Raw genomic sequence first — 27,111 nt, forward strand, 5'->3', positions numbered from 1 at the left:
ATTATCAAATTCCATCATCTATAATTGTATCGGTTTATTTTTCATGTATATATTCTATACAACACGATATATATGAACGTTGAACGATTCTTAAAAATAGTGTAGAAAAGAGAGGAAAGAGGCAAGTGTTCGTTTGTCTCTCCATCTCCAGCAACCAACCCTGATTCATCCGAGTTGCAGGGTATCCAAATTCTATAAAACCCACGAATATATTAGTAACCCTTTTGCAAATTTTATTTGTGTTGTCTTCCTTGCGCTCCCGTAAGTCCCCCGTGCCCCCTGTCGCGCCAGCACCGCAGCCGCCGAGCCAAGCGACTCGCCGAAAGAAACTGCCAATTCAATACGACTAATCTCGCCGCCGCCGGGTTCTTCATCCGCAGGGGCGGGGTTCTTCATCCCCGCACAAATATTTTCCTCCTTTGATTGATTTCTTATTAGAGAGTTTAATCCGAGGCGCTCGTCTTGTCTTGTGGTGGGGTGCGCCCTAAGACCTAGTCCGGAAGGAGAGGGTCTGAGGGGTTTAATCTAGCTATAGGGTTCTTCCCGCCGCCGCTCGTCACCATTGGCGGCCTCGCCGCCGGCCGGCAACCGACGGCAGGCCGGCCGTGCCCTCATCCTCCTCCCAATCACCGGGAGCCGTCGCCCCCTCATCGTCCCCTCCCTTGTACGTGACGGATTCGTTTGCTTCTTGGTGGTGCCCTGCTAATGCAATCGAGGAGTAATCTCATCTAGTCTAGGCTTTCCATCCGCGGTTTAGGTTCTTCCTCTCAAGCGCCCAGAAGCAATCAATCCACCCAGGTGCGCGCGGGTGCAGTTTTTTCTTCCCCAGCAATTTTGGGTTCAACTGAACCCCCCATGCCCTACGGGAGGTCCACCCCTGGCCCGGCCTCTCAACCGTGGCTGGTGGGTGGACGTTGAGTGGTGCCTGCAGGCTGCAGCCATGGAGCAGGACACACCCATGTTGAAGCCGGGATGGATGCAGCATGACAAGGCAGCAGGCGCTGCCAACATCTGGGCTACAGCTTCCTCCCACTCAGGTAAACTCCACCAGCCTTGCGAATTTTGAGTCTATTGTTGTCAGCGCTGTGGCTGCTGTGCTATAGATGTAATGTAATGCAATTGTAACGGCACATTAGGATTGGTAGGTTCTAAACTTCATAGTATACTTGGGGTAACCGAATAACGCTTGTGAAAACTGAAAAATGATGCTTTTGATTTGTTCTTGTGCTTCACATGCATTAATCGTGAAAAGTGTTATAATTATAGGAATAGTGCTTTGTTTGTATATGTATTTAGTCTTGCTACCGTGACTGCAATTTAGAGGCAGCTTCTAGATGTGGGCTCTTGATGATGGAAATGTAGATAGTGTTGTACTGGGAGATGGTTTCTTGGATGGACAAGATGGTTGAGATGGAGCAACTATGGGACTTGTTCAGGAATTTATGTCTTTCTTACTACTGAAGCTCTTCCAAGGAAACACTAAACAAACATATTGTAGTTTGTACGGTCTTTTTACTGTGAATTGAGACTGTGTTGAGTACGATTTATATAATTGCTAACACTGCTTTCGGGAAAATGCATATACTTGTTACGCGCATAAAACAAGGGAGGTGTTAATGCTTTAGTATATGACGTGTATTTTTACCTTCCGATTATTACACGTCTCTCTAATTGGAGCACTACTACCAGTCAGCATTTAATACATTTTTCTTATGGGAAAAGGATGAGTAGGAAACAATATATATATTTGCAATGTTATGACTAAAATGGTATTTGAGTTTGACGGAAAGTTATGTTGTTCTTCAAACTAGTTCTTTTGGCTTCTGGAAGAAAAATGCACTGTATTGGCTGATTAATTAGTTCTGTTACTTAGGTCATGTTTAAAAATAGATGCATTGTTGCATTGTTGTGTGTTCCTTCCGTACTATGTTGATTTGTTCATAGTATCAATTGACTTTTTCATTTGTTTGACTTTGTATTTTGACCACTTTATGAACTTCTGTAATGAAGTTATGTGATTGTTAGTTTTTTTTTTTTTACTTTTGAGTTTTCTACTGCTTTGTTTTATTCGTTCATCAAAGTGACATTACAGTGAATGTTTATCGAAGTGTCCTACATGTCAATCAACTATAAGCACCATTTTGTTTTTGTGTTGCAAAACTGTTATTTATACCAATAACAAGTATTTTTCTTGGATGCTATAGATTATCAAGCTGCAGGTGGTTCATTGAGAAACCATTCATCTGGACATTACCGTGACCATGGTTCCCAGCAATCATCATCAGGGAGAAGTTCAGGCTCGAATGGATCTCACCGGCCTGACCGGGATGGAATGGGGAAGTCAACGGACTATTTCAATTTCAGAAAGTTCAAGGACAGGGATCAGCAGAGGGACTTTGATTCCCGTGATTGGGAGAGTAGGTCGGCTGCTGCAGTTCGTGATGATTTCAAGTCCTTTAGCACATGCAAATCTGAAAGGGATAGGATGAATCGTACCCGCTCGAAGGCAGACACATGGAACAAAGGCAGTGGTAGCACCTCTAGAAATAATGCAGTTAGTTCCTCTAGAAGCAATGACAAAAGCAGTACTGTTGCTAGTCCTGGAACTGTTAACTCTGTTAGAAATGCAGCTTTGGGGACCTCCATAAGCAATGCTTCTGTCCGAATCTCAGTAAGCAATACTTCTATTAGTAATGATGTAAGCAATGCCAACAATGCTGCTAGCATAACCTTTGAACGGGAATTTCCGCAGCTTAGTTCAGAGGACAAAAATGGAAGGCAAAGCATAAGCAAAGTCCCATCTCCTGGTATCAGCACCGCAATTCAGAATGTACCTATGATATCTCCTGATGGTTGGAGCTCCATGCTAGCAGATCTTCCTTTATTAAGTGATCCGAAGAAAAGTCTAGCCACTTCTTCTCTATTGCACATTGCTCCTAGTAAACAGGCTGAAGTGGTGCCAAACAGTGGGACTGCATTAAACATGGCAGAGACAGTGATGCAAGCTCCTCTGAGAATTTCCATTAGGCCTCAGGTAACTAGTGGACCACTGAGATAATGCTTGCAGTGTGCTTTTCATTAGACATTGACCATTCAAAATTTGGCTTTAGTTATGATTGTACCTTTTCCATTGTAGTTATCGACTGAGGCTCAGAAGATTGAAGAAAGAACCTTGAAGCAGCTTACTCTAAGGCCTATTACACCTCCAGCAAGCAAATCTTCGGTAAGTTCCTAATATAATTCCGACAAACGTGAATAATATTGTTTAGAAGTATCTATGCCTTCCATCATTCATATGAGCATGCAGCCTTTTGGACATTTGATAATATATTAGATTGGGCGACACATAAAAAGGAAACAATTGATTCTGGAGTTACACTAAATATTTTTTCATCGAAAAGGAAATGGGAGGTAGAAGAAATTTGATATAATGAAAATATTTTACTGACATACTCAAAATTTACATTCCATTACTTTCCATCTAGTATTCCACATATTTGCTACTAGCTTTTTTTTAGAACATATTTGCTACTAGCTGATAAGCTGAACATTGCACAAAGTGCTGATGCATTCAGAGATTACTTATCTTTACACCTTAAATAGCTTCGCATCAGTATGAAGATGCCTTAGTTGTTGAGGTTGAATATCTGTGGTGCTAATCGACATATTTACTTCAGTATTGTGTATGTTTTGATGCATAATGATAACATTATTGTCAATCAATCTAAATCCTTACATTGGGGTGACTGAATGATAGCCCTATTGTAGCTATGGTTGTTTGGACTAGTTTATGCCTTTATGAGGGCCATGGGGGCACATGGTTTCCTTCCTACTCCAAACAATCAATGTGTAATTGCTGATAAAAAAACTACATTTACATGCCATAAGTACTGATTCTTGACTTACAGTTTTGTTGAAGCTAGTATGATATCATACATATGTGCATGAAAAAGTTTAGTCTTATGCCTGTTTAAATCAACCTTGTTTGTTAGTTATAATTGTGATGTGGATTGTTCTTACATATCCTCGTTGAATCGTTGAAGGATAAATTACAAACATTATTCGAACTTGGAAGTATTAAGCAGTTCTGGTTTTTGCTTGTCCACATTATGTTTTCTACTTAGTGAGCTTCTGTAGTGCTGAATTAGTATACATGCTTAACTAATTGTTTTCAATAATTGTCAAGGCTCTTAGTTCTTTGAAAATAAAAGGTACAAGGCTTGGAGATCCTACTGGTCCTAGTAAGACCTCACAACTATTAAAAGTACAGTCAGCCAACGGTTCTACTAGAGCTCCAGTTAAAGCAGATGTTTCAAAGCTCTCTCAGCCAGGAAGCTTCCAAGTTCTCAGTCGAGAGCAAAACTGTACTGCACACACCACCAAAGACTGCCCTGTGAAACCTGTGAGTCCTCCAACTCCTTTGGTTTCAATGGAAACACAGAAAAAACCAGTGGTGAGCCAAAAGTTGAAGTTTGGCACCAATGAGCGCCCTCTGCCCCTGCAAGGTCCATCTCGTGATAGAAAGTCAAATGCAAGAGACAAGGTTAGATTCTTTGAGATGCTACGGACCAAGGCTTCAAATGGTTCAAGCACAGTTGATGTGAAGCAGGATTCTTCTCTTAATCTTGGAAATGATTTCTCCTCGTTCCATTCTGAGATGAAATGCACGGGGCACGGGAAGTGTTTCTGTGAAGAAGCAAATTCTTCCGAAGGGTCTCAGAGGCACCTATCTGATACCGAGGAGCACATTCCATCCTTGAAAAGTGTTGTGGGCGGGATGCCTCAGCAGCCTCTAGTTGAAAGCAGAGAAGCTGACTCATCATCTGAACCTGTTGACACAGGTGATGAAGGATTTCAGTCATCCCTATCGGGCAGCACAGAAGGCAGTTTGTCCTCAACACCTGCAGATTCGGATGATGGGTGGAATAGATCCCAATCTGGCAATGAGGAAGCAAGTTCATTATCAGAGGATACTGAACCAGATGATGAGTACCATCCAGCTGACATTTCTCCAGAAGATAAGCGTTTCATGATGTTGCTTGGTTGGAAAGAAGATGAAATAGTGCAAGTGGCACCTTTGGATTTCGACGAGATTGCAGACACTGTAAGCCGCGTTCAGATATTTCTGTTTTTCCAGCGATTAGTGGTTCATTTTTACCCTTTCCACCACCTTATGTGATATCAATTCCAATCCTTTGTAGGTAAAAGGCTGTGAGGAACTCAAGAAGAAGCTTCAGTCTATGGAGTCCAATGAAGATATCAAGAGCATTCTCCTCCATATTGAGCTGAGCGAGAAGCTGCAGCAGCACAAGAGTACAGGGGCCTAAAGACAATGGGAACACCCCAGCTGGCCATGTAGAGACGCTGAGAATAGATGTTGATCATTTTTGGCATCAGTTTTTGTCTTGAATCGTTAACAAGGCAATATTTTTTTCTCCTCTATTGCCGCATGTCCAACATTTAGAGATTTAGTGCTCACAGATAGTTCTGACAGGTTTTTTGCACTCTGAAAGGAGGTTGGGGTTTCCCCGTGTAAGTCTGATCTTGGAATCACATGGCCGTGCTGCCCTCTGAAAGAATAGGCAATGTTCTCACATGCCATTGTTTGCTATTAAAAACATATTGGGTTTTGACATGAAAAGGCGTCTCAAAAGGTTAATTCATGATAATGCGTCTCAAAAGGTTAATTCATGATAATATGTTGATTTGTGATTCTTTCCCACGAGGAAGTGAGACGGTCTTCTGAGTTGATGTGTAAAATCCTTGCATGTTTGGAATGAAGGAATAAAAAATAGAGGGGCATTGTTGGAAGTAGAGGATTGGGAACACTGGAAATAGGAAATGGATATAAAGGGGTGTAAATCCTTGGCATGTTTAGAATGAAGGAATAAAAAATAGAGGGACATTGTTGGAACAAAGAAATAGAAAACAGAGGACTGGATGGAAATACAGGAATAAGAGATGGATGAAAATGTTGCAGTAGAGGATTGGGACACTGGAGATAGGAAATGGATATAAAGGGGTGTTTGGAACACATGTGTTTCTATCATCATTGGAATCAAAACACATAAGTTATAAAAACGCCATTATTGCTTAATAATGATATTAATTAGGACTTTACTATACCCCGTGTGCGCAGGCGCAGAAAGCTCCTGCTCTTCCATGTCTGCTTCCTCCGGGGCTGCGACGACTGCGTCATGGTGGTGTCCACACCGCACCACTCCTCCGAGCGTGCTGCCAACTGCCATCCCCAACCACTCGCTCCGCTGGTTCAGCATCGTCAACGCCGTGAAGCACGCGCTGCAGGATGCGTGCTCAGGTGCAGTGTTCTGCGCTGGAGCTAATGGCGCGTGACGCCGTCGCGCTCCTCAGCGGGACACGCTACGGCATCGCGGTGGGCCGGCGCGACGGAACGGTGTCCAACCCGTGGGAGGTGGACCTACCCGCGCCCTTCGTCAAGCTCGGCGACGTGCTGGGCTACTTAGCCACCAGGGGGTTCTCGGCCAAGGAGACCGTCGTTCTCTTCAGCGCCCACACCATCAGCGGCACGCACTGCTCCTCGTTCCGGTACAGCCTCACCAGGCCTGACAGCGGCACCCCGGACGAGACACCCCGCCGCGACATGCTCGACGCCTGCTGTGCCGCGGACCTGCCGCTGGACACGAGCTAAGGTGAAGGTGTTGCCGAACCGACCACGAAGTCCGTCCCCACACATTATGGTCACAGTTAGAAGAAGGAAGAGTAGAGCATGCACACACAGTATAAAACATCAACGTTGATCGAAGCCTGAGAGATAGTAAATCTGAACTCTCTTTACTAAGTTGATGTGGTAATCTATTTATACAACTATATCCATCTAGTTCTAGTACAACGCACATGCTGTAACAGTAACTAGATAACATACAGGGCTGACTCTGCGCCGGTCTCTGCATGTGTCTACAGTGCTGTAGGTGAGCCGTGCGGCGCCTGCACCTGTAGTGCTACAGTATCACAGCCAGGAGCCTTTTCGGCACCGTTTTTCCTTGCTGTGTTCACACAAGGTAGAGTAGATTATCTAACAATCTTTCCTTAATCTACTGCTAACCCTTATACCCCTCCATACCGATCATCTCCTTCAGCTCCGTGAGTTGAAGACGTCCGAACGGCTAGGTGAGGACATCTATGAGTTGCCGACCAGTTTCGACGAACTCGATAACGATCTACCCTCAGTCAACACAGTCCCTGAAGAAGTGGAACTTCACGTCGATATGTTTACTCCAGTCGTGCAGAATCTGATTCTTCGTGAGGGCGATGACGGGCTGATTGTCCACCATCAGTGTTGGTGGGTGAGCTTCCACGCCGGTCAGCTCGTCCAGCAGCCGGCGCAGCCACACAACTTGGCACGCCGCCGTGGCCACCGCTACGTACTCTGCCTCGCACATAGATAGCGCCACCACCTTCTGTTTCAGCGACAACCATGAAATTGGAGCCGACCCGAGGAAGACGAGCACGCCAGAGGTGCTCCGTTGTCCGTCGATGTCCCCCGCCATGTCTGCATCGTTGAACACAGTGAGCTACAGCCTACTCCCGCTGATCTTGGGGAAAATGATCCCTTGATCCATCGTTTCCTTGACGTAGCGCAGTAGCCGCTTCACCGCAGCTCAGTGATCCTCTCTAGGATCCTCCATGAAGCGACTGACGTAGCCCACGGCGAACGCAATGTCCGGCCTCGTGTGGACTAGGTAGCGCAGACCGCCGACGATGCTCCGGTAGAGTGTTGCATACACCTTCGCCGTGGTGTTGGCCTTCGTCAGTTTCAACCGCTCCTCCATCGGAGTCATGCATGGCTTGCACTCAGCCATGTCGCTCTTCTCCAACAGCTTGGAGGCATACGCGCTCTGACCGAGCGTGAGTCCCTCATTCCCCTATCTCACCTCGATGCCGAGATAGTAGGAGAGTGTGCCGAGATCACTCATTTAAAAACGAGCCGCCATCTCACGCTTAAAGTCGTTCATGTCCTCCGTGCGCGCGCTAGTGACAATCAAGTCGTCTACATACACACCGACGACGAGCTCCTCCTTTCCCCGTCGCCGCGTGTAGAGCGCGTGCTGGGTTACGCACCGCTGAAACCCAAGCTCGCCCAGCGTGGCTCAAGCTTGGCATTCCATACTCGTGGGGCCTGCCGCAGCCCGTAGAGCGCCTTGCGCAGTCGGAACACCCTATGCTCCTCTTCCTTGACGGCAAAACCTGAAGGTTGCCTGATGAAGACTGTCTCCGCCAGTTCACCGTTCAGGAAGGCCGATTTAACGTCCAAGTGATGGATGCGCTAGTCTTTTGTTGTTGCCAAGACTAGTAGCAAACAGATCGACTCCATGCGAGCTACTGGCGCAAAGACCTTCTCGAAGTCTATGCCCTCACGCTGAACAAAGCCTCGGACGACGAGACGCGCCTTGTGCTTAATAATGGCGTCGAGCTCGTCCCTCTTGACCTTGTACACCCACTTTAGGCTGATCGGACGGCATCCTGGAGGTGAATCGATGAGCTGACATGTCTCGTTTTCCTCGATCGCCTTCATGTCCTCCATCATCGCCCGTCGCCAGTTTCCATTCCGCTCAGCCAGCGTGAACGTGGGTGCTTCCTCTGTACTAACGAGTAGCAGCTCTGCGTCATTGAGCAGTCGACCAGCCAGTCCTGAGGGTCCTATGTCGCCGACGATGTCGTCCAGCCTACGGAACCGCACCTCCTTACCTTCGTGGAAGGCATCCACGAACTCAGTGATGTCACTTGAGGGTGAGGCGAACCCAATCAGTGTTGATGGAGTTCCTTGTTCGGATGCCTTAGAGTCGTTATGTGGTTGCTAGCACCAGAGTCTAAGATTCCACCGCTGCTCCTGGTCAGCACCCACATGTTCGAGATGAACTTGGGCACGTGGTTCGTCGAGGTTAACAGTCTTCAGGGCCTTCCCAGGTCCTTCCACCGTCGTCGCCTCTTCCTTCTCCTCGGCCTCGACATCGTGCAGTGTACAAAACGTCGCCATCAGGATAGTGACCTCATCCTCATCATCAGCTTGCGCTAGATAAGCTTTAGCCTTCTTCTCCTGTTTGCGATTTGGGCACTCCCATGCCTAATGGCCCCATCTTCCCATAGCGCCGACAGGCATTGGGGTCGACCTGCTTCTTCTTCTCTGAAGAAGCCCTGCCGCGGCGCTTGCCATCGCCACCGCGGCTGGAGGAGGCTGCCTTCTCGGAGTTCCTCCGAGCAGCCCACTCCTCTTCTGTTAGCAGGAGTTTCCCGCTGTCCTTCATTGCTATCGCTTGCTCCAGGCCCTCGTCCACCGTCCGCAGACGGCCTGTCACATCCTCAATGGTGAGGGTGGACAAGTCCAACATCGTCTCTATGGAGAGAGCGATCTGGATGTACTTTGCCGGTATGGAGTGGAGGTACTTGGAGACCACCTCCTCTTCGTCGATGGTGACGCCGTGGCCCTTCAGCTTGCTGATGAGCATATGTAGGCAGAGGGAGAAGTCCACTATTTCACCATCCTTAAACTTGAGGTTGACGTACTCTTGCTTTAGAAGCTGGGCCGTCGCCTTCTTTGCGCGGTCGGAACCGACGCGCATCACCGCAATAGCCTCCCACGCCTCTTTAGCCGAGCTCTTCACCCCCAATGGCTCCCTGTACTCCACCGGTACAGCAGCAAGGATAGCCTCCAAAGCTGACATGTCATCCTCCTCATTGTCGGTGCCCTTGTCAATAGTATTCTAGAGCCGTCGGGCTCTGAGCTTGACTTTCATGGTCATTGACCACTCTCCATAGTTGGTGCGAGTCAGCGTCGGCCAACTGGTGCCGCTAACCTTCCGCATCGTGCGAACAACAACCTCCGGTCATGGCTGGGCAGCCACAACAGTGCCACTGCTGTCGCTCATCTCTGAACCGCCCGTTATCATCAACGGTTAGTCTGGCGACGGCGCTTGTACGGCTCCGATACCACTTGTTGGCCCACAGGATCATCGGCTCAGGTGAGTGAATCACTCACCAGTCTTGCCGAGTACCCGCTAGTGTTGTCGACCACTCATTAGCCGTGCCGACCATGAACAAGCGTTGTCCGTCCCCACACACTATGGCTAGAGCTAGAAGAAGAAAGGAGAACAGAGCATGCACACACAGTACAAAACACCAGCGTTGGCCGAAGCCCTATCTGAGAGATGGTAAATCTGAACTCTCTTTACTGAATTACCGTGGTAGTCTATTTATACAACTCTATCCATCTAGTTCTAATACAACGCACATGCTGTAACAGTAACTAGATAACATATAGGGCTGACTCTGCGTCGGCCTCTACATGTGCCTACAGTGCTGTAGGTGAGCCGTGCGGCGCCTGCACCTACAACGGCTACAGTATCACAGCAGGGGTCCTTTTCGACGCTGTCTTTCCTTGCTGTGTTCACACAAGGTAGCAGTAGATTATCTAATAAAAGGCCAGTGCTCGCTGAGGCACGACATGGACGCAGGGACCAACATGGCCGGCGAGGTGGATCTCATGGAGGCGCCTCTAGAGATTATGGCACCGACGGGAGAGGCAGCTCCGCCTAGGCCACGCGCGCCCGTTAGCTCCGCACGGACGACGTCGAGAAGGTCCCCCTGAGCCGCACAGGCGACCTCTTTCGAATCCTGCGCGCACTGGTGAGCTTGAGCACGAAGTGGCTGGAGGTTCAAGGAGAAACCCACACGTCAATGAGCAGAGGGAGAGAAAGAAGAAGGGTATTTTGGGCCATACAAGAATACGCTGGCTTTGAGTCACTGCACGTGGGCCCAATACTGTAGAATACATAGAAAATGGCACGATTCAAGCTAGAGAAGAATTTAATGGCAAGTTTCCAAATAGTTGAATAGTAATGGCATATCTCATAAGTTTAAAAATTGTAATGACGTGAATAAAAAAACCCTTCTATCATTGGAATCAAAACACATAAGTTATAAAAACGCCATTATTGCTTAATAATGATATTAGACGCAGAAAGCTCCGCCCGCATGCCTCCTTTCGCCCGAACGTGTCCTCCTTCCTTGTGCGTGCCATCTGTTCTTTCTCCCGCGCTCCATCGCTACCTCCTCACCTACTCAGCTCCGGCGACGTCCACGTCGCCTCTGCCAACCACATCTAACCCTAACTTGAGCTTCTTCTCTAGATCCAGCGCTAGTGTCCCCCGCCTCCACCATCTCCCAGGCTCTGGCGGTGCATCACCTCCTCCGCCACTACCATCCACCGCCGACACGCTAATCCCAAGGTTATCCTCCAGATCTGGCACGCGTGCCCCCACCTCTACCACCTCCCAAGCTCCGGCAGCACACCGCCGCCTCCACCACCGCCATCACGCTAATCCCAAGCTTCTCCCCTTCTTCTCCAATGGACACCCCCGCCGCCGGCACCGCCCAACCGACCTCTCCCACCTCCTGGCGGATGGCACCCCCGTCGCCCCCCCCCCCTCGCCATTGTCTCGACTACCACCACCGTTGGTCCGGCATCCTCCCTAGAAGCTTCCTTCTAAGCCTTGATAACATGGAAATCCGCAAAAACCCAAACCCTAACGTCCTGGCCTTCTTCTCCAACAGCAACAGTTGAGTTCTTCCCGACACATGCATGGTCCAAACCCCAAACCCAAAGAACATCGGACGGCCTAGACGGTGTGCATGCCGCAGGCACTCGTAAAGAAGCATTTTGGTATTAATTAACCTCATTGTTTTCCTTCATGTCCATTGCCATGGTTGCAAAGTCTTTTCCTCTCATAACAAATCAGCATCAGCAGTAGCTAAATTTCAGCGAAATGAACAAGGCCTAAATTAACAATCTACTGAAGCACACAACATTCCCCATGGCAGCCGAAAAGCTATTGCGAGCTTGTGGCACCGCGGCGATTAGCAAAGCTGTTAGCTTCACACGCAATGAGAAAGCAGCAAGCTCATTTTCAAATTCCTCTGGAAAGTTTTATGTCACTTCCTGTATTCCAAACGGCGAGAAAGACTTTCCAAAGGAATGCTATTCCTGTACTTTTCCTCCGTTTTCCCTTCAATATAAACGCAACCTCAATATGGTGATTCGGTACCAAACCATGATCTTGGCACGTTGGTAGCCCTCTTTGTAGCACTAAATAACTGCTAATAGGAACAAGATTTGCTAAACCAACATCCGTCCACGGCTCATATGTTACAGCATGGTACACACTCATGAACGACAGAATGTGTGAAAGTACCTCGCAAAAGAATGTCAAAATTTGCATAAAACAATGTCATCTACATTACATGATCTCTGCTTCCATACGCATCAGCTGAGAAACACTCCCCCTACATGTAAGATCAGTAACATCAGTTGCAACCCTACTTTGGAGTTCCTAACACCACCGAAAGTCACAAACAGTGACAGACCAAAATTACGTGTTGTTGCAGAGTTTTTCCAATCCAAAGTTAACATTGGCAACGTCCTGTTTTCTGCAGTTTCAGATCATATTCTACGGGGCCTGATCTTTGGGTTCTGTCAAGTTTTCTTGAGGAGTTGCCTATGCAGGTGTCCACCGCAAGAGCTTACCAAGTATGCTACATATTTACGGGTAAAGGAGCGTATGTGCTAGATAAGAGCACTCCAAACTGCTGAATCCCCTTCACCGCAGCGAGCATGTACATCTTTGATCCTCTCAACAGACTTGCATATACCACTGCAGCTCCAATCGAAAGATGCAACACAGACATTGCCAGCTTGCCCTTTCCACTCACAATCTGTGGGAGTACGTATTCACAATCAGGAGAAAGAGAGGGCAAAAATGTAAAGGAACCATTGTTCAATACTATACAACGAAACAGACCTGGTGGAGTTCCACAGCACATGTTCCTTTCATCAATGTGATTAACTTCCAAACCAATGAACCATGATCCAAGCGACACGTCTTCATTTGCATATTTGTGCAGGATAGGCCTGAGAAATATCACTTGCATCATTAGTTTTCCTTTAGACGAACAGATACCCTTTTGTATGTCATGAACATTAATTAAACATACTGATTGATTGAAATATAAGTCGCAAGATCTTTCGAAACGGCATATATCTGCCCCGTAGCATGACGGAAGTATTTATTTCCTTCCTCCCCAAATTTCCAGTACTCAGGTTCACGGTACTTCACATTCCTATATGAATAGAGCAGGTTCAAGCAGGCCTCTGTTAGTGCTTTAAATCTAGCATTTGAATTCATGTTGTAACAGTGTAATAAGTAAACATTACTTATCAGCAAGAACTGGGCCTGACTTCATGCAGCCAATATAAGTTCTTGGTTTCGTTTTATGCCGCGCAAGGGTAGTGGCAAGCATTCCTGTTTGGTCATATGCATGCACCAGTAAAAAAAAAAAACTGAGTCAAAAGAATTTTAAGAGGAAGTAATTGTGTCTAAGGAAGAGACGAGCACCTAAGTTTACATGCACATCATCATCAACCTTGACGTAGAAGTCAGCATCCCAGATGCCAACAGCAGTAGAGAAGAATATTTTTGTCTTAGCTGAGAGTTCATGATATCCCTCAACATGGTCCTGCATCATTAAATAAACAACATGCAGTAAAAGGTCAGGGCTAGTGCCAGAAAAGTATAATTTAATTCACTAGTTATTGAAGAATACTGACTACATCCTCACCAGCCTAAGAAAGTCATGATGCTGAGCGTCCTCTGAATCAATAGCTTTGTCCAGTATACTGTTGGATGTAGCACTGTGCAACAAACAAAACAGGCAGTTTTTATATCCAAATTTAAGAAGGTACAATTTTTAAGTAGAACAAGGATGAAATCATGTAACAGTACAAAATAAATATCTGCAGGGACATATGCAAGAGACAATGAATTATGACAGACTATAACAAAGATTGGAGATTTTTTTTATCATGGCTGGAGGAAGAACGAGACATAAGTTGACTTAATACAGTAACAAGTAAACTCAGGGACTTGAGGTGCTTTGCAGATTAATGCACTGCAAGACTAGGTACTTCTGGGAACCACAGGGCTGCATGCTATCATGTCTTGCAGTTCCAAGAACAAAAAATGACAACAGTTACAGTTTAGAAACTGGAGCTACATTATTTTTTATGCTGTAATATTGCCAGTAAATTGTTCAGTATATCAACATGGACGAATCATGCGTCTGAATCACAATTATTCATATCTGTGGTAGTCTGGTAATAAAGAAAAGTACCGAGAGTTATTTCATTCTATAATGGAACACAAAAACTGTCCAGTTGGAATTATTACAAGAGCATGGAAGACAAAATACAATGCAATCAGTAACAAAAAATAACGAAATGTGCTAGGAATACAAGAATAATTTGTTTACCTGTGCCCGATAGTGAAGCGGATAACTATTCCTTTCTGTTCTTCTAATTGTTGCAGCTTTTCTCCTAACAAAAAGAAGAGAACTTTACTAAAAAATTGTTGACTGTGATATCCACAGGAATTAAACTCTTCTCCATAGCTTACAAGATGCCACAAAACCATAACACCCTCCTCCCTCTTTGTTTCCTATGGAAAGATGGCAAAGTAGAAGTATAGCTTATGTCACGTAATAAGCTAGTCCAAGCATAATCTTACATTGGCTGTAATAATCAAAACCAGTGTGCCTTGAATTCGATACGTAGAGATCACTAGGAACTGACAATTTAATCATTGCGCAAATCTAATAGACATGCCATACCATACCATACCATAATTTGTTCAAACTTCTATTCTACAAGACCAACTACACACCTTGAGGCATCCATGTCTCCCGGACAGAATCACGGCGCTTGCGGCTGCTGAATGCAGTGTTGACTCCAATGACAACAAATGCCTTTTTCCTTGGTTGGCTAGTTTCAGAGGTTACTGGTGAACCACTAGATCGGAGCAGCTCAAGTGTGCTCCGCTTTGCTGCAAGTTCCATCTGCAGCGTTGAGATGGACTTATCCAATGATCTAACACCATAAACAAATTCCAAGGAAAAGTCTTCAGATACAAAAACTCAAATACAGTTGCATGGTTAAGTTGAACCCCATATGAAATTGAAGGAACTCACTGTATGGCTTCATGGGTTTTGGTTACCTCTCCCATTATATCCTTGTCTTCCCCATGCTTCTGCATCCAAAGTTATATTAGAGATTTTCAGTCAAAAAACCAAGTAATAAGATTTCATAGGGAATCACATAAGTTATGGAACCCACCCTCTTTGTGTTGCAATCCTCTGATACAAGTTGGAGCTCTTGCTCTTGCCTCCGGCGTTGAGACATGATATGGTTACTGGTATCCGGTGCTGACCAGAACCTGTAAAACCATCCATAATGATCTCTCATGGAAAATAGAAAAAAATAAAAAGGAACTTTTATATTCAATTTCAAAATGTGTCAAAAATTGAACTTTTGGAATCAAGAAACCAAAATAATCCTTATATTACGATCGGGCTCATGCCAACGTATCTATTTCTCAAGATAGTCAATGAATTCATTAGATGCTATGTTTGGTCTTGACTCCAAATAAATCTTTATCTCAAGTTTCTATCCAGATATAATATGGGCAGCAGTGACTATTTTTTCCCGTAAAGCATAAAACGTTTGTTTTTGAAGAGTAAAATTTGATCTTGAATCCAAATCAATCCTTGGCCCATGTTTATATTCAAATCCAATACGCACACCACTACTTCTTTTTCAAGTAAAGTATACAAGTTGGCTTTAAAGATTAATTTTCTACTTGCGAAGGCTGGAGAGCTACATTAAATCAACCTCAGTGCCTAAGGACCATAGTTATTAAGGCGCTAAGGCGAGACGTGGCGAGCCACCCCCTTCCAATCGCCTAGGCGACACCTAGGCGATCATAAGGCGAGGCAAGGCGACACCATATGTTCAAGGCAGGAGAATGGAGAAGGGATAAAAAAGAAAAATGAAAAAGTAAAAGAAGAAGGACAAGGAACATAAAAGGCCCAGTCCAGCAGACAGCCCATAAAAGCCCTCCCCAACTATCCTGAACTATCTAGGGCTGTCAGTGCTCCTCTCCAAGTGCTTCTTCTCCCTCTCGAACACCTTCTCAGTATCCACTGCTGCTGTCGCCCCCTTCTAGATCTCCCCTCCCCTTCCTCACTGCGGCTGCCGCCCTCCTTCTAGATCCCTGTGCGAGATCCCCTGCTGTTGCCCTTCAAGAGCCCCTCCCAGATCTGCTGGGGAGCAGCGCTGGCGGGGATGGGAGCAGAGATTAGCGGTTAGCCTTGCCTGGTCCTCCTCCAGTTCTTCCTATGTCTCCTCCCTCCCCTGCTCCCTCATTTTGCTGGTTTTGGTCGTGGCGTCGAGGACGCCCAGACTTTTTTCAGCGTCTGGACGACTAGGCGACGACTTAAAAACTATGCTAAGGACACTCAGGTACTTCCTCTGCTCACAAATATAAGTCCATCTAGGGTTGTCCTAAGTCAAACATATCTCATTCTGACTAACAATATCTACAAAAATATATCATCTAAAATGAAAATAGCTATATAGTATGGAAGCATTTATCATAATGATTAATAGATCTGGTAATGTCAAATTTGTGATGCCAATCTATATAAAATTTTAGGTATTTGTGGTCAAAGTTTAAAAAGTTTGACTTCTGACAAGACTACATGAACTTAGGGTATGTTTGGATACAAAACAAATTTTAACACATTTTTTAAACTAATTTTAAAACTAACATTGTTTATTTTATTTTTTCAAATCTAACACTTTTGGCCGCGCCTATTCGCACGGCACGGCGATTTAACGCTGCCGCGCCATGCATGGGGGCGCGGCGAGGCTGCGTAGTGGCAGCAACTAGGGCCCCTGACCGGTGACGTGGCCAGCTCTGCCGCGCCACCAATCAGGGCGCGGCGGTGACACGCCACGCATCATGGTGCAGCAGTGGCGCGCCACCGTCTAGGGCGCGACAGAGCCTAATATAGGCCCGCGGCCCAGTCCCGCCCCTCCCTCTCTGTTTCAGTCTCCAGGGCACAGCAGCCGCCTCCGTGCCGCCATGCCCCCGCCGATGCACCTCCCAGCCCGCACCGCCGCGCCATTGCCTCCCGGCTCCCCCACGGCCGGCCGCCGAACTTCCCTCCCTTGGCGTTCCCCTCCCTACCTTCCCCGAAGCTCCTCATCGGCCTTGTCAAGGTAATGAAGCTCCTCCTCGGCCTCTACGGTGGATCGAATGATTTGAATGAGTAGGTAGGGTATGGAGGAAAATATGAGTTCGTTATAACGTTAGATTGAAGGATTAGGATTAGGATTGTCAATGTTAAGGTTAATTGGTTAATTAGAATTATGATTACCATGTATTTTGCTTGTTTGAGTTTGCATCTCAACTTTTATACGTGAATAAATATATGGACACACTGTTGATGTACCAAATTTTATTTTTTCCTGACCAAAGTATAGTTTTTATATAGTTTTCATGTTTGCATCTAAGATAGAGTTTGCAACAATGTGTAGGTTATATTTTATTTGTTGTAATGCAAATGGTTCTCATTGACATTAATTTGTGATGTTTTGATTTTTGTTTGTTAAATTACAACCGTTTTGTTAGATGCAAGAAATGTATCGGGAGGAGTTTTGGCGAAAACGGGGTTGTCCTCGAGAATTATACCCCAACGCGTCTAGCAAAGATGCTCCCTGTCCCTAACTGTGACTATGGTTTCCCGGCCGACGTGTTTCAATCGAGACATCCAGACGCAGCGGCGCGTTGCTTCTACACATGCAGTCGTTTTAATGTAAGTAATTGTTTCCACTATCTCTTTTTCTTCATTTGTGTAAGTAGGCTACTAATATTTTGTTGGAATCTTGTTGTGTAGGACCATGAGAGGTGCTTTTTCTTTCAGTGGATCGACGGTGCAGAAAAGTTTGACCCTAGGTACCTCCTTTTCGACGATTGGTGTAGAGGGAGACATCCACGTGAGCACTTCCAACGGTGGGTTCCACACCCCCCCCCCCCCAACCCCCCGCCAATGACGGCTAAGGAGAAGCACCTAGCCGCAGTTAGACGACTCGAGAAACCTCCTCTGTGTGAATGCGGAGATCGAACTGTGATAAACTCTGAGAATACGTTGGAGTTTGTGTGTCCGAACAAACACGAAGTAAGTGGAAAGTGTATATGTTTAAATGTTTATCTCTATATGGGACTGGGCCGCGGGCCTATATTAGGCTCTGCCGCGCCCTGGACAGTGGTGCGTCACCGCCGCGCCCTGATCGGTGGCGCGGCAGAGCTGGCCACGTCACCGGTCAGGGGCCCTGTTGGCTGCCACGTACGCAGCCTCGCCGTGCCCCCATGCATGGCGCGGCAGCGTTAAATCGCCGCGCCGTGCGAATAGGCGCGGCCAAAAGTGTTAGATTTGAAAAAAAAAAATTAAACAGTGTTAGTTTTAAAATTAGTTTAAAAAATGTGTTAAAAAAAATCTGGATACACATGCTAGTTACTACTTGGGCTAAAAATTAGCTCAAATTAGCTATAGTTGGTTAGCTAGTTAGCTAACAACTAGTTGAAGACTTGGCTAAACAAAATAGCCCATCTATTAGCTCTCTTTGTTTGGATGCACTAGAGCTAATTTGAGCTAAAATTAGCTAGCTAACAATTAGCTCATGGTATCCAAACGTGCTCTTATATTTACATCGATGTTGTTCCGAACCCAAAGCTTTAGTAAATGAAAATAAATCCCCTGTTCGTCAGCAAGTAGGAAGACCAAAAGACAAAACAAAATCACTGTTTCGGTTTGAGAAACATACTCAGTTCACTATCGGCGGTCAAAATCATCCCCAGAACGCGATCTTTAACAGAAACAAAGTATAGTAAATCATGCAGATTTGACAACAATGACACTGTTCTACGAATGAAGGCGGTTTGCTGGTGATCCAAGCTTGCAGTTTGCTAGAACAAAGTTCAGCGTAGTTGCTTTGTCGATTTTGCCACAAAAGTTTTGCCCCAATTCACGTTTTCGTAAGATCTCAGATAAGCCTTTTTTTTTGGTGAACACAGATAAGCGTTTTTGTTGAAAACCCGTTCAGAAAACATAGTAAAATTCATCCTTGCTTCCATTCTTGGCCGAATGAATTTAGTATTATCAGCAGTAAGCTCGCACGCAGCCATGAGCAGGTACAGATACAGGAAGATACCTACGCCACCAGTCGGCATCAAAACGCGATCTCCCATTCTAAGAAATAAAAAAAATGATGTTTCCACCAACCCAGATCGCCATGAGCTTCGAGAAGGAAAGACCAGAGCAAAAAATTGTAAAAAGAGAAGAAAAGGACGCTCAAAATCCAACCTCCCTCCAAACAAATCTCAAAACGCCATTGGCTGAGCCAAGAGCTTATTTATTCAAACTTCAAATCTGAAACGCGAAGAGGGCCTTAAAAATCAATCTTTTCATTGCACAGCCGCCATTACCCCAGCTGAGGAACCCCAAGAACCCCAAGCGCAAAGGAAGCGCAGGGCGGGATCCAAAGCTTTCCGGAAGAAGAGGTAGTAGTAGAGAGAGGAAGAGGGAGAGGGAGAGACCCACCGGTCGGTGAAGAGCATGCCGAGGCCGAAGCTGAATGCGCAGAGCACCAGCACCCTCCACCTGGCGGAGGACCTCCGGTCCATCGCCCCGCCTTTCCCCTTCATCGCCTCCCTCCGGCGACGCTCCGAATCTTGGCCGGCCTCGGATGGCGAAACAAACCTGAACTCAAGTAGGCACAGCTCCGCTCCGGAGCAGCTCAGCAAAGACGAGGACGAGGACGAGCACTCCCCCGTGGATTTCGGTCAAACACGCACGGAGATTCGGAGGGTAGGCAGCGTCGGAGGCAGGCGTCGAAGGCGGCGGTCACCGAGGCGGTGAGCCGACCGGGCCTGGCCTTAGTGCCTTGGTGGGGAGGAGGAAGCTGGCCGCCTGAAACTCTGCAATGGAGCGCGTGATGCCCCACACTTTGTTGCTTTCCTCCTCTAGTCCTCTTCCCACTTTTGAAAGGCATTTTCTCTTTTCTTTTTCTCCACTCTTTTTATTTTATTATACATAACTAGCTAGTAGTACTACACAATACGGTATTTTGTCCGACGGGTATGTCTAGAGATGGCACCTCCCTCTCAGGTAAAAGAAAAGAAAATAAATACAGCTTGTTTATGGTATTAAAACCATAAATCCTCTTGTTTGTACTAGTAAGGTGTACTGTAAGTGTCAAGAAAACCGAACTAAGCATTACTGTTTTCTTTTAGATTCTCACTTTTATACTTAGAGACTGTTTTGCTGTTGTGATGAATTTGAACCCCAAAGGTAGGCTGTACTAGATCACGGGCTCATGGCTGCAAAATGGCAAAGAGAATCAAAGCAGCTCCTTTGGTTGTTTCGTTCAACTTATTCGCTGGTTGATTTTTGGGCTGATAAGTTCGGCTGATGCTAGTTTGTTGTGAGAGAAAAACACTGTTGGCTGATGATAAGCCCTGGCCGAAACCAACAAACGAACAGGCTGATTGTTCGATCATGCGATGTGATGCAGCAGGAGGTAGTACATCATTAGCCTTGACGAGCTGGTGCTTAGTTGGACTTGGGCCATTGTTTTAAGTTAGGTCCTGTATAGCCAGCGGCGGATCCAAAGGGGGGCTGTGGGGCTCCAGCCCCCCTAATTTCTTGATTTCAAGCCTAATCACGGTAGCAAAAGCTTGATTTCACCATTAAATCTTCATGCAAATCAACAACTCCATTGCTTTAGCCCCCCCCCCCCCCCCCCCCCCCCCCCTTATCCCGCATCGTGCATCCGCCACTGCGTATAGCAGTCCCGGATGTAAATAGGTTAACTAGATAGTAACGAGAAGAGAGAACAACATTTTTATCACAAAAATTAGCAGGGATAATATGCTATTTATTATGAGCCTACTGCTAGGACTGTACATCACTTGTATTTCTACTAGTAGCAGAAAGGACAAAAAGGTTGGCGAAAGATGACACGGGAGTCAGGACACGGTTGAGAATTTCTTTTGTTTCGAAAAACAAACGTCAGGACGTCACCAGGTGCGAAAAATGAGTTTAAAAAGCACAGTTGCTAAAGAGCAACCGGTTAGTAATGAACAAAGTAGATGATCAGATGGCCTCACGTGAAACAATAGCAGTGGAAGAATGAAGGCCCTCAAAGGGGACAATAAGTAATGAACACGTCAGTAATTTTTTCTTAAATTTGTGAACAATTTGATAATATTTGTGAATAATTTGACATATATTTCTTTGATATCTGCATTTCTTTGATATCTGGAATCCATATAAATAATTTGTAAATTTGTTTTGAAAATTTTGGCATATATTTGTGTTATTTTTCAAATTACATCACTATGTCCAATAATATTACACTAAAAAAAATCATTGTAAATATAGTAATAAGACGGTGTAAATATAGCTATAAGACAGGGTAAGTGTATGAGAAAAATCTGGTTATTGAGAGAGGCTAAAACAACCACTTGTTAGACAGACAGTTTCTTAAAAAAAAAGGTGTACTTTGTTTGATTAGGCGCGCCCTCTTCGTTTAGGCTTGTTTGGCTTATAAGCCATGGCTGAAAGTACTGTTGACTGGTTTGGTGTGAGAGAAAAATATTATTCATTAGCTGATAAGCCATGGCTTATAAGCTAAATACGATCAAACGAACACGCTCAAGGTAAAGAGGATGATTAGTGCATGTTAGTTGTCGGGCATGATGAGAGGGCACCACAATCCCAATGATCTCCAGCCAATGGGTTTGCGCCACCACCATTCACCGATCCGCCTATATCGTGCTATGCATGTTGGGCTAACACTAACACGTCATGGAAGGAGGAATATGGGCATGGTGGGTTCGAAGAAGAATCACTGTTGTGTTATTAGTGCTGTGTGAGACGACCAAACGACCATGCAAGCCTATGAAAATGCCTTGTTCCATTGAGTGGGAGTACTTGACACTTTTTCACAAATGCATATATATAATTTATATATTTTGTGGACTGCACTTCAAAAAAACACACTTCTCGTAGATTTATGATATGTGAACCATGGATATATGATGATTATAGTATTTGTATTCCCTTCTCTGTGCATAACGTCTTTGTCCTTAGACCAGGCCATAGGTCCTGTTTGGATCCCTGGTCCAAAGTTTAGCCACTAAATTTTAGATCATTTTAACTCTTGAGGCTCCAAATATGAGGTTTAAAGACCACCTCACAAAAAACTTTAGATCTCCTCAACTTTAGCCACTAAACTTTAGACCAAAGAATCCAAACGAATCCATAGTTGTGGCTAAACGGTTAAACCCATCGTGTCCAAATTGCTACGCACAGTGGGACAAAACTTTTAAAGAATGGAATCAAGTTCAAAATAAAAGGGAGAACACGAAGTGATTCATTTGCTTTTTTTTAATACTCCCATTGTCCCTAAATAAATCAGTTCCTAGAGTTGTGAAGTGAAACTTTTTTAAATCTGACTGAATTTTATAGAAACGAGCATCAAGATTTAAGACACCAAATTAGTAGTATCATTAGTTGCACTATAAATAATATTTTCATAATGTGCTCATTTGACAAATATTTATACTTCTTTGTTCAAACATTGAAATTTTTTTACTTAGAGCAACTATAGATACTGATTTAGTTAGGGATGGAGGGAGTACTAGGTATAGATAAGGTGATTAAACTTTCTCCTGCTGCTCTAGTGTGCTAACAAGATTAGTTAAGCTTATTTGTATTGAAGGGAATAACACGTATGCAGTGCAAGCGGTTAATGATTTAACAGCACTCTGTTTTCTTAAGCACTCATATTTAAACCTACGGTACATCGGCCTCGTTCGCTTGGAGGAATTCTGGAGGAATCTGAAGGAATTTATGAAAAAAAACACTATTTTAGATAAAAAAAATACATCAACTAGGTTTAAGAGTACGTGAAAGGAGGCCTGCCTTATACAGTAGTACTCCGTATTTCAAAAAGGCAACGCTCAAGCTCGTGACTGATGAGATCCTGCCACCTCACACGTCCGGCCTCTGATAGCATTTTTCCAAGATTCTGCGGTCTAAAACTGATAGGTGCAGGAACATTCCGTCTCAAGCAATGATGGCCCTGTTAGGTGCAACCATTTGGCAAAGCGGCAGCTTCCCTGGCACTATGCAAAAAGAACTCCATCACATCAAACTTGCGGTACATGCATGAAGTATTAAATATAGACGAAATCAAAAACTAATTGCACAGTTTAATTGTACTTTGCAAGCCGAACGTTTTAAGCCTAATTAGTCAATGTTTGAACAATTATTACCAAATACAAACGAAATGCTATAGTACGCTACAGTGCGACTGCATTTCAGGCGGCGCCAACTCTGGCCTGAACTAAACGCAGCCTAAACTATAAGCACTTTGACCATTTGGGAGGGCAACTAGGCAATAAGCTATGGCGTCCTGGCACGTGCCACCACCGGAATTCCTCGAGCTGTTGAAACTTGAGAGGGCGTATCCCTACTCGGCCCTTCCGCTGCTGAGAGTTGAGACCGTCCCCTCCTCTTGTTTGCCTGTTGCGACATCCGGGATACGTTACTGTCGATATCATGGCACACACACTATAATTCATGAACTTTCCCCCCTGACGGATTAAAATCGTGGCGGCACTGAAATTTTTGAAAACAGCTGCTGTTTGTTTCGCTTCGCTGAAATTTGGCTTATACTGATTTGTTCTCACAGGAAAACAATGTTCGTTCAGAACGGGGCAAAAATGTTGTGGAAATGATTGCTAAGCAAAGAATGTCATGGTCATGGCCCTAACACATGCTTGTTGACGAACCGACGCCAAAATTGCCTGGAAAGCTTCCAATCTTGACCCCATGGGTCCTTCTCCTGGACTTCCAGCCTGTTCGTTTCGTCGTAAATAATTATGGATTATTTATTGCTGGTTGATTTAGTGTAAAAAAAAATATTATTCCAGTTTATAATCAACGATCATATAGGCTGTTCAGCTCGAGCCTCGGCCGAGGGCCTATACGCTATAGTTTCAGATCGAAGTCAACTGGGCTCGTAAAACAGAAGCGTAGAACTGGACTCGTAAAAAGACACTGACGAGGACGATCCCTTTTCACCCTGTTCGCTTAGAACTGAACTCGTAAAACAGAAGCAGCGTAGAACTGGACTCGTAAAAAGACACTGATGAGGACTGTCCCTTTTCACCCTGTTCGCTTGTGTCTTTCTATAAAAAAAAACAACATCAGTCAACTTATAAGTCACAGAAACTATAGCGATAAGCGTGTTTGTTCCTCTGCGCCGTACTGCCGGACGTGCAAGGTAAGGCAACGGCAATTCCTTCTGGAAGAATAGTATATAGTGGCGTACCAGTCAAGCAGCACGGCAAGCCAATGGCTGTGGATTACATGTGTGTCAACTGTCAATTTAAACAAGTGTGCCAACGGACTGGATTTTTCCATTTTCTTTTAAGTCATGAACTACCAACATAGCATAAAGATAGGATGCATTATTCTGACTGGACTGCCATTTAGATTAGACTTGAACAGGTGAGGTGATGCGATATGATATATGACCTTAATAGTCACACCTCCCAATCTTCAAAGAGATTGCAGGTTCCAATCATCAGAATTGAGTAATTGACGACTTTACAGACATGACTAGCGGCTACAGATGTTGGCAACAGAAATGGGGCTCCTCTGGTGGTACAAGAGCAGACAACAGTTGGCCAACTTTGCACGAGAAATTGGTCAACAGGGAAAATGTGACAATATATTTACTGACTACTTATCATCCCTAGAAGTTTCTTGCTCCAAAACAACATCTTAGAAACTAATTTTAAGCAGCATGGTACACGACTATATTTGTATTAATACCAAACTTCGAGGCTTGGGTGATACTCCCTCTATCCCAAATTATAAGACGTTTTGGTATTTCTAGATTCATAGATTTTACTATGTATCTAGACATAATATATATCTAGGTGCATATCAAAAGTTATGAATCTAGAAAAGTCAAAACGTCTTATAATTTGGAACTAAGGGAGTACAATAGACCATGATACACTGTTTGCATTTCAGCCAACAAGCCCGAATCATATTCCCCTTTAGCATCCGCGTCTTTCTTGGTCATACCTATACTTCTTAAATCAATCTTCAGAGTGGCACGTCCAGTAGATCAACCCACTGCAAGATACATCACCAACACCTATAATAAGCTCACAGAAGACACAAACACACACTGTAGAACTGAAATATCAATCGACCAAAGGAAAGAGTAAATACCTCACTAACACAAACACGCACTGCAGGACACCAGCAGTGCCAGTCCACGTAGATGGCCCCGTATCTGTAAGCGCATCTTGAACCAAAAAACCGACTGACCCAGCCAACGAGACAAAAGACACCACATATGAAATAAAAAGCCAGAGTTTCACCCTGCAATTCAATGTGTTCCGTTGTCATATAGTAAAAGAGGGGTAAATGTTAAATCAGACAGGAGTCACAAAAATTCAAGAGAACATCCTTCCTTACAACAGTGGTTCGTGAATCTGTTAATCTGTGAAGTGATGTGTGCATAGAATAGAAGTGAAAATTTAAATAGCATATTTTTTCTTCTTCAAAATAACAGGTAGAGAAACAAAGTGAGCATTTGATAATTTCTTAAGTGATTTATGCAAACAAGTAATGGTGATTAAATTATGTATCTCTACTTCCTGTAGTTTCAGTTTATTTGGCACAAAGGTTAAAAGCCTCAGATGGATGGCTGAATATGAATGTTTGGTTGGTACCTAACCTTGCCACAACTAACCTTAGGCAATGTATCGCTGCCAAAGAAATTGTTGGCAAAGTTTGGCATCAAAATGTATCTATCTATGACACATAGGCCATGGGGCTAAGAATCTGTGGCAAATCACAACTGTGGCAGTGAACCAAACAGCAGCTAGAAATTGTAGCACGCCTAACCTGTGCTACTCTTGGAATTTAGATGGTGAAACTGGGGTTCTTCCTTTCATTTATATCTTTTTTTTTTTGCTTTCTAGTTTAGTTAGTGTTGCCCTCACCCCATTTCCATGGCAATCCAGTGACAGGAAAATGCGTGAGTCGGTAGCTTTAACATGGCTCAAATGCTTCTAAGTGTGAAAGTGAATCCCATTCGACACAATGCAATTTCTGCCCAAACTATTCTGTTACAACTATTTTTAGAAGTTGGCACTTCGAGTTCCAAGCCAAATATAAGCCTAAGATCCCGTTCTCATCAGAAAAACGAAAAGTCCAAAATCACTTGCCCTATCGATCAAGACACCAAAACTCTTAATTCCATAAGTGATCAGGTTCTAGGCTACAATACACAGCAGATAAATAAATATGCACAGCTACGCAGCAAGTAATATCATCATAACTAGTGCAATCAAGCATGATATTTGCTGAATCACACCGCTGGACGATTCAATTAATTGCATCAGTACTAGAAATGAAATCACGTTAGAACCAGAAACCATAAACCTGGCTAGGGTTCAATAATTTCTCCCTCACCTCCACTCGGAATCGTCGTACGGTGAGTAGTAGCCATCGCCGATGTCTTCCCGGTTGACGGCATTGAACATGAGCGCGGCGAACGAGGCGAAGAACCCTAATCAAGACAGAATCCACGGGCGGGGTTAAAATCCTAGCTTACAGGGAACACAAGAGCGAAGGAGGCGAGACGAGGGCGCGACGCTCGCGGGGAACGGCGCGCGCTTAGCTCTACCTGGGAGGTAGTGGAGGAATGGGACGGCGGCGGCGCTGCAGACGACCGCGTCGACCCAGAACCACCACCCGGCGCCGAATACGGCGCCGGCGACGCCCGGTCCCACGACCGGCCACGCCGCCAGGAGGTTGTTTCTGTCCATCGCCCGCCCCGTGGTGGCCTTCTCCGACTCCGGCCGGCGCCGAGAAGGGGAAAGAGACAGCATTCAGAGATCGACCGGGGAGCTGCTTTGTTCAGTCTAGTCCTTGCAAGTTTTCTTATTGCGATTTTGCTTCAGCCTGAGGCCGCTTAGGTGTACTTTTTCTGGATTGCTCCTTCACGAGAAACAACGCACTTTTCTGTACAGGGTGAGAAACTGTAGTCCCAACTCCCAAATATGAACCTTGCAAATTCATACTACGTGC

At 45.0% G+C, this 27,111-nt stretch overlaps 3 protein-coding genes and 1 pseudogene across 4 annotated transcripts; 2 read left to right on the forward strand and 2 right to left on the reverse strand.

Annotated features, from left to right (window-relative positions):
- Positions 1-208: 208 nt before the first annotated feature.
- On the forward strand, positions 209-5,586 carry LOC136473986 (uncharacterized). Of its 2 annotated transcripts, XM_066471604.1 has the most exons (6): positions 209-664; positions 758-1,037; positions 2,205-3,034; positions 3,137-3,223; positions 4,187-5,104; positions 5,202-5,586. In XM_066471604.1, exons 2-6 carry the CDS (start codon positions 941-943, stop codon positions 5,325-5,327), a joined length of 2,058 nt encoding a protein of 685 aa, XP_066327701.1. In that variant the 5' UTR covers positions 209-664; positions 758-940; the 3' UTR covers positions 5,328-5,586. The 2 variants fall into 2 exon arrangements, with proteins under 2 accessions (XP_066327701.1, XP_066327700.1); XM_066471603.1 differs by having other exon boundaries at positions 209-1,037.
- Positions 5,579-6,698, forward strand: LOC136473988 (peroxidase 27-like; annotated as a pseudogene).
- Positions 6,699-12,133: 5,435 nt separating this feature from the next.
- LOC136473989 (beta-1,3-galactosyltransferase 7-like) lies at positions 12,134-19,934 on the reverse strand. Its single transcript, XM_066471605.1, has 11 exons — positions 19,528-19,934; positions 15,200-15,299; positions 15,055-15,113; positions 14,751-14,953; positions 14,341-14,404; positions 13,651-13,723; positions 13,428-13,548; positions 13,247-13,334; positions 13,027-13,152; positions 12,834-12,943; positions 12,134-12,747 (listed from the first exon to the last, which is right to left on the reverse strand). The coding sequence occupies exons 1-11, from the start codon at positions 19,629-19,631 to the stop codon at positions 12,599-12,601; spliced, it is 1,197 nt and encodes a 398-aa protein (XP_066327702.1). The 5' UTR covers positions 19,632-19,934; the 3' UTR covers positions 12,134-12,598.
- Positions 19,935-24,495: 4,561 nt separating this feature from the next.
- LOC136473990 (uncharacterized) lies at positions 24,496-26,956 on the reverse strand. The gene is made up of 4 exons (XM_066471606.1): positions 26,708-26,956; positions 26,494-26,590; positions 25,243-25,395; positions 24,496-25,143 (listed from the first exon to the last, which is right to left on the reverse strand). Exons 1-4 carry the CDS (start codon positions 26,910-26,912, stop codon positions 25,107-25,109), a joined length of 492 nt encoding a protein of 163 aa, XP_066327703.1. The 5' UTR covers positions 26,913-26,956; the 3' UTR covers positions 24,496-25,106.
- Positions 26,957-27,111: the final 155 nt, after the last annotated feature.

This window comes from Miscanthus floridulus, chromosome 8 (genome assembly GCF_019320115.1).
Source record: "Miscanthus floridulus cultivar M001 chromosome 8, ASM1932011v1, whole genome shotgun sequence".
Classification (NCBI taxonomy): Eukaryota; Viridiplantae; Streptophyta; class Magnoliopsida; order Poales; family Poaceae; genus Miscanthus; species Miscanthus floridulus.

Excerpts from the sequence above, each read along its gene's own strand:
- LOC136473986 (XM_066471603.1), top strand. The coding sequence starts at position 941 with ATGGAGCAGGACACACCCATGTTGAAGCCGGGATGGATGCAGCATGAC. Across the intron at positions 1,038-2,204 it reads TACAGCTTCCTCCCACTCAG|ATTATCAAGCTGCAGGTGGT; the intron begins GTAAACTCCACC and ends TGGATGCTATAG. Across the intron at positions 3,035-3,136 it reads GAATTTCCATTAGGCCTCAG|TTATCGACTGAGGCTCAGAA; the intron begins GTAACTAGTGGA and ends TTTCCATTGTAG.
- LOC136473989 (XM_066471605.1), bottom strand. The coding sequence starts at position 19,631 with ATGAAGGGGAAAGGCGGGGCGATGGACCGGAGGTCCTCCGCCAGGTGG. Across the intron at positions 15,114-15,199 it reads AGGATTGCAACACAAAGAGG|AAGCATGGGGAAGACAAGGA; the intron begins GTGGGTTCCATA and ends CTTTGGATGCAG. Across the intron at positions 13,335-13,427 it reads TGATGTGCATGTAAACTTAG|GAATGCTTGCCACTACCCTT; the intron begins GTGCTCGTCTCT and ends ATGACCAAACAG.
- LOC136473990 (XM_066471606.1), bottom strand. The coding sequence starts at position 26,912 with ATGCTGTCTCTTTCCCCTTCTCGGCGCCGGCCGGAGTCGGAGAAGGCC. Across the intron at positions 26,591-26,707 it reads ATTCCTCCACTACCTCCCAG|GGTTCTTCGCCTCGTTCGCC; the intron begins GTAGAGCTAAGC and ends TGTCTTGATTAG. Across the intron at positions 25,396-26,493 it reads TACGACGATTCCGAGTGGAG|GGTGAAACTCTGGCTTTTTA; the intron begins GTGAGGGAGAAA and ends ATTGAATTGCAG.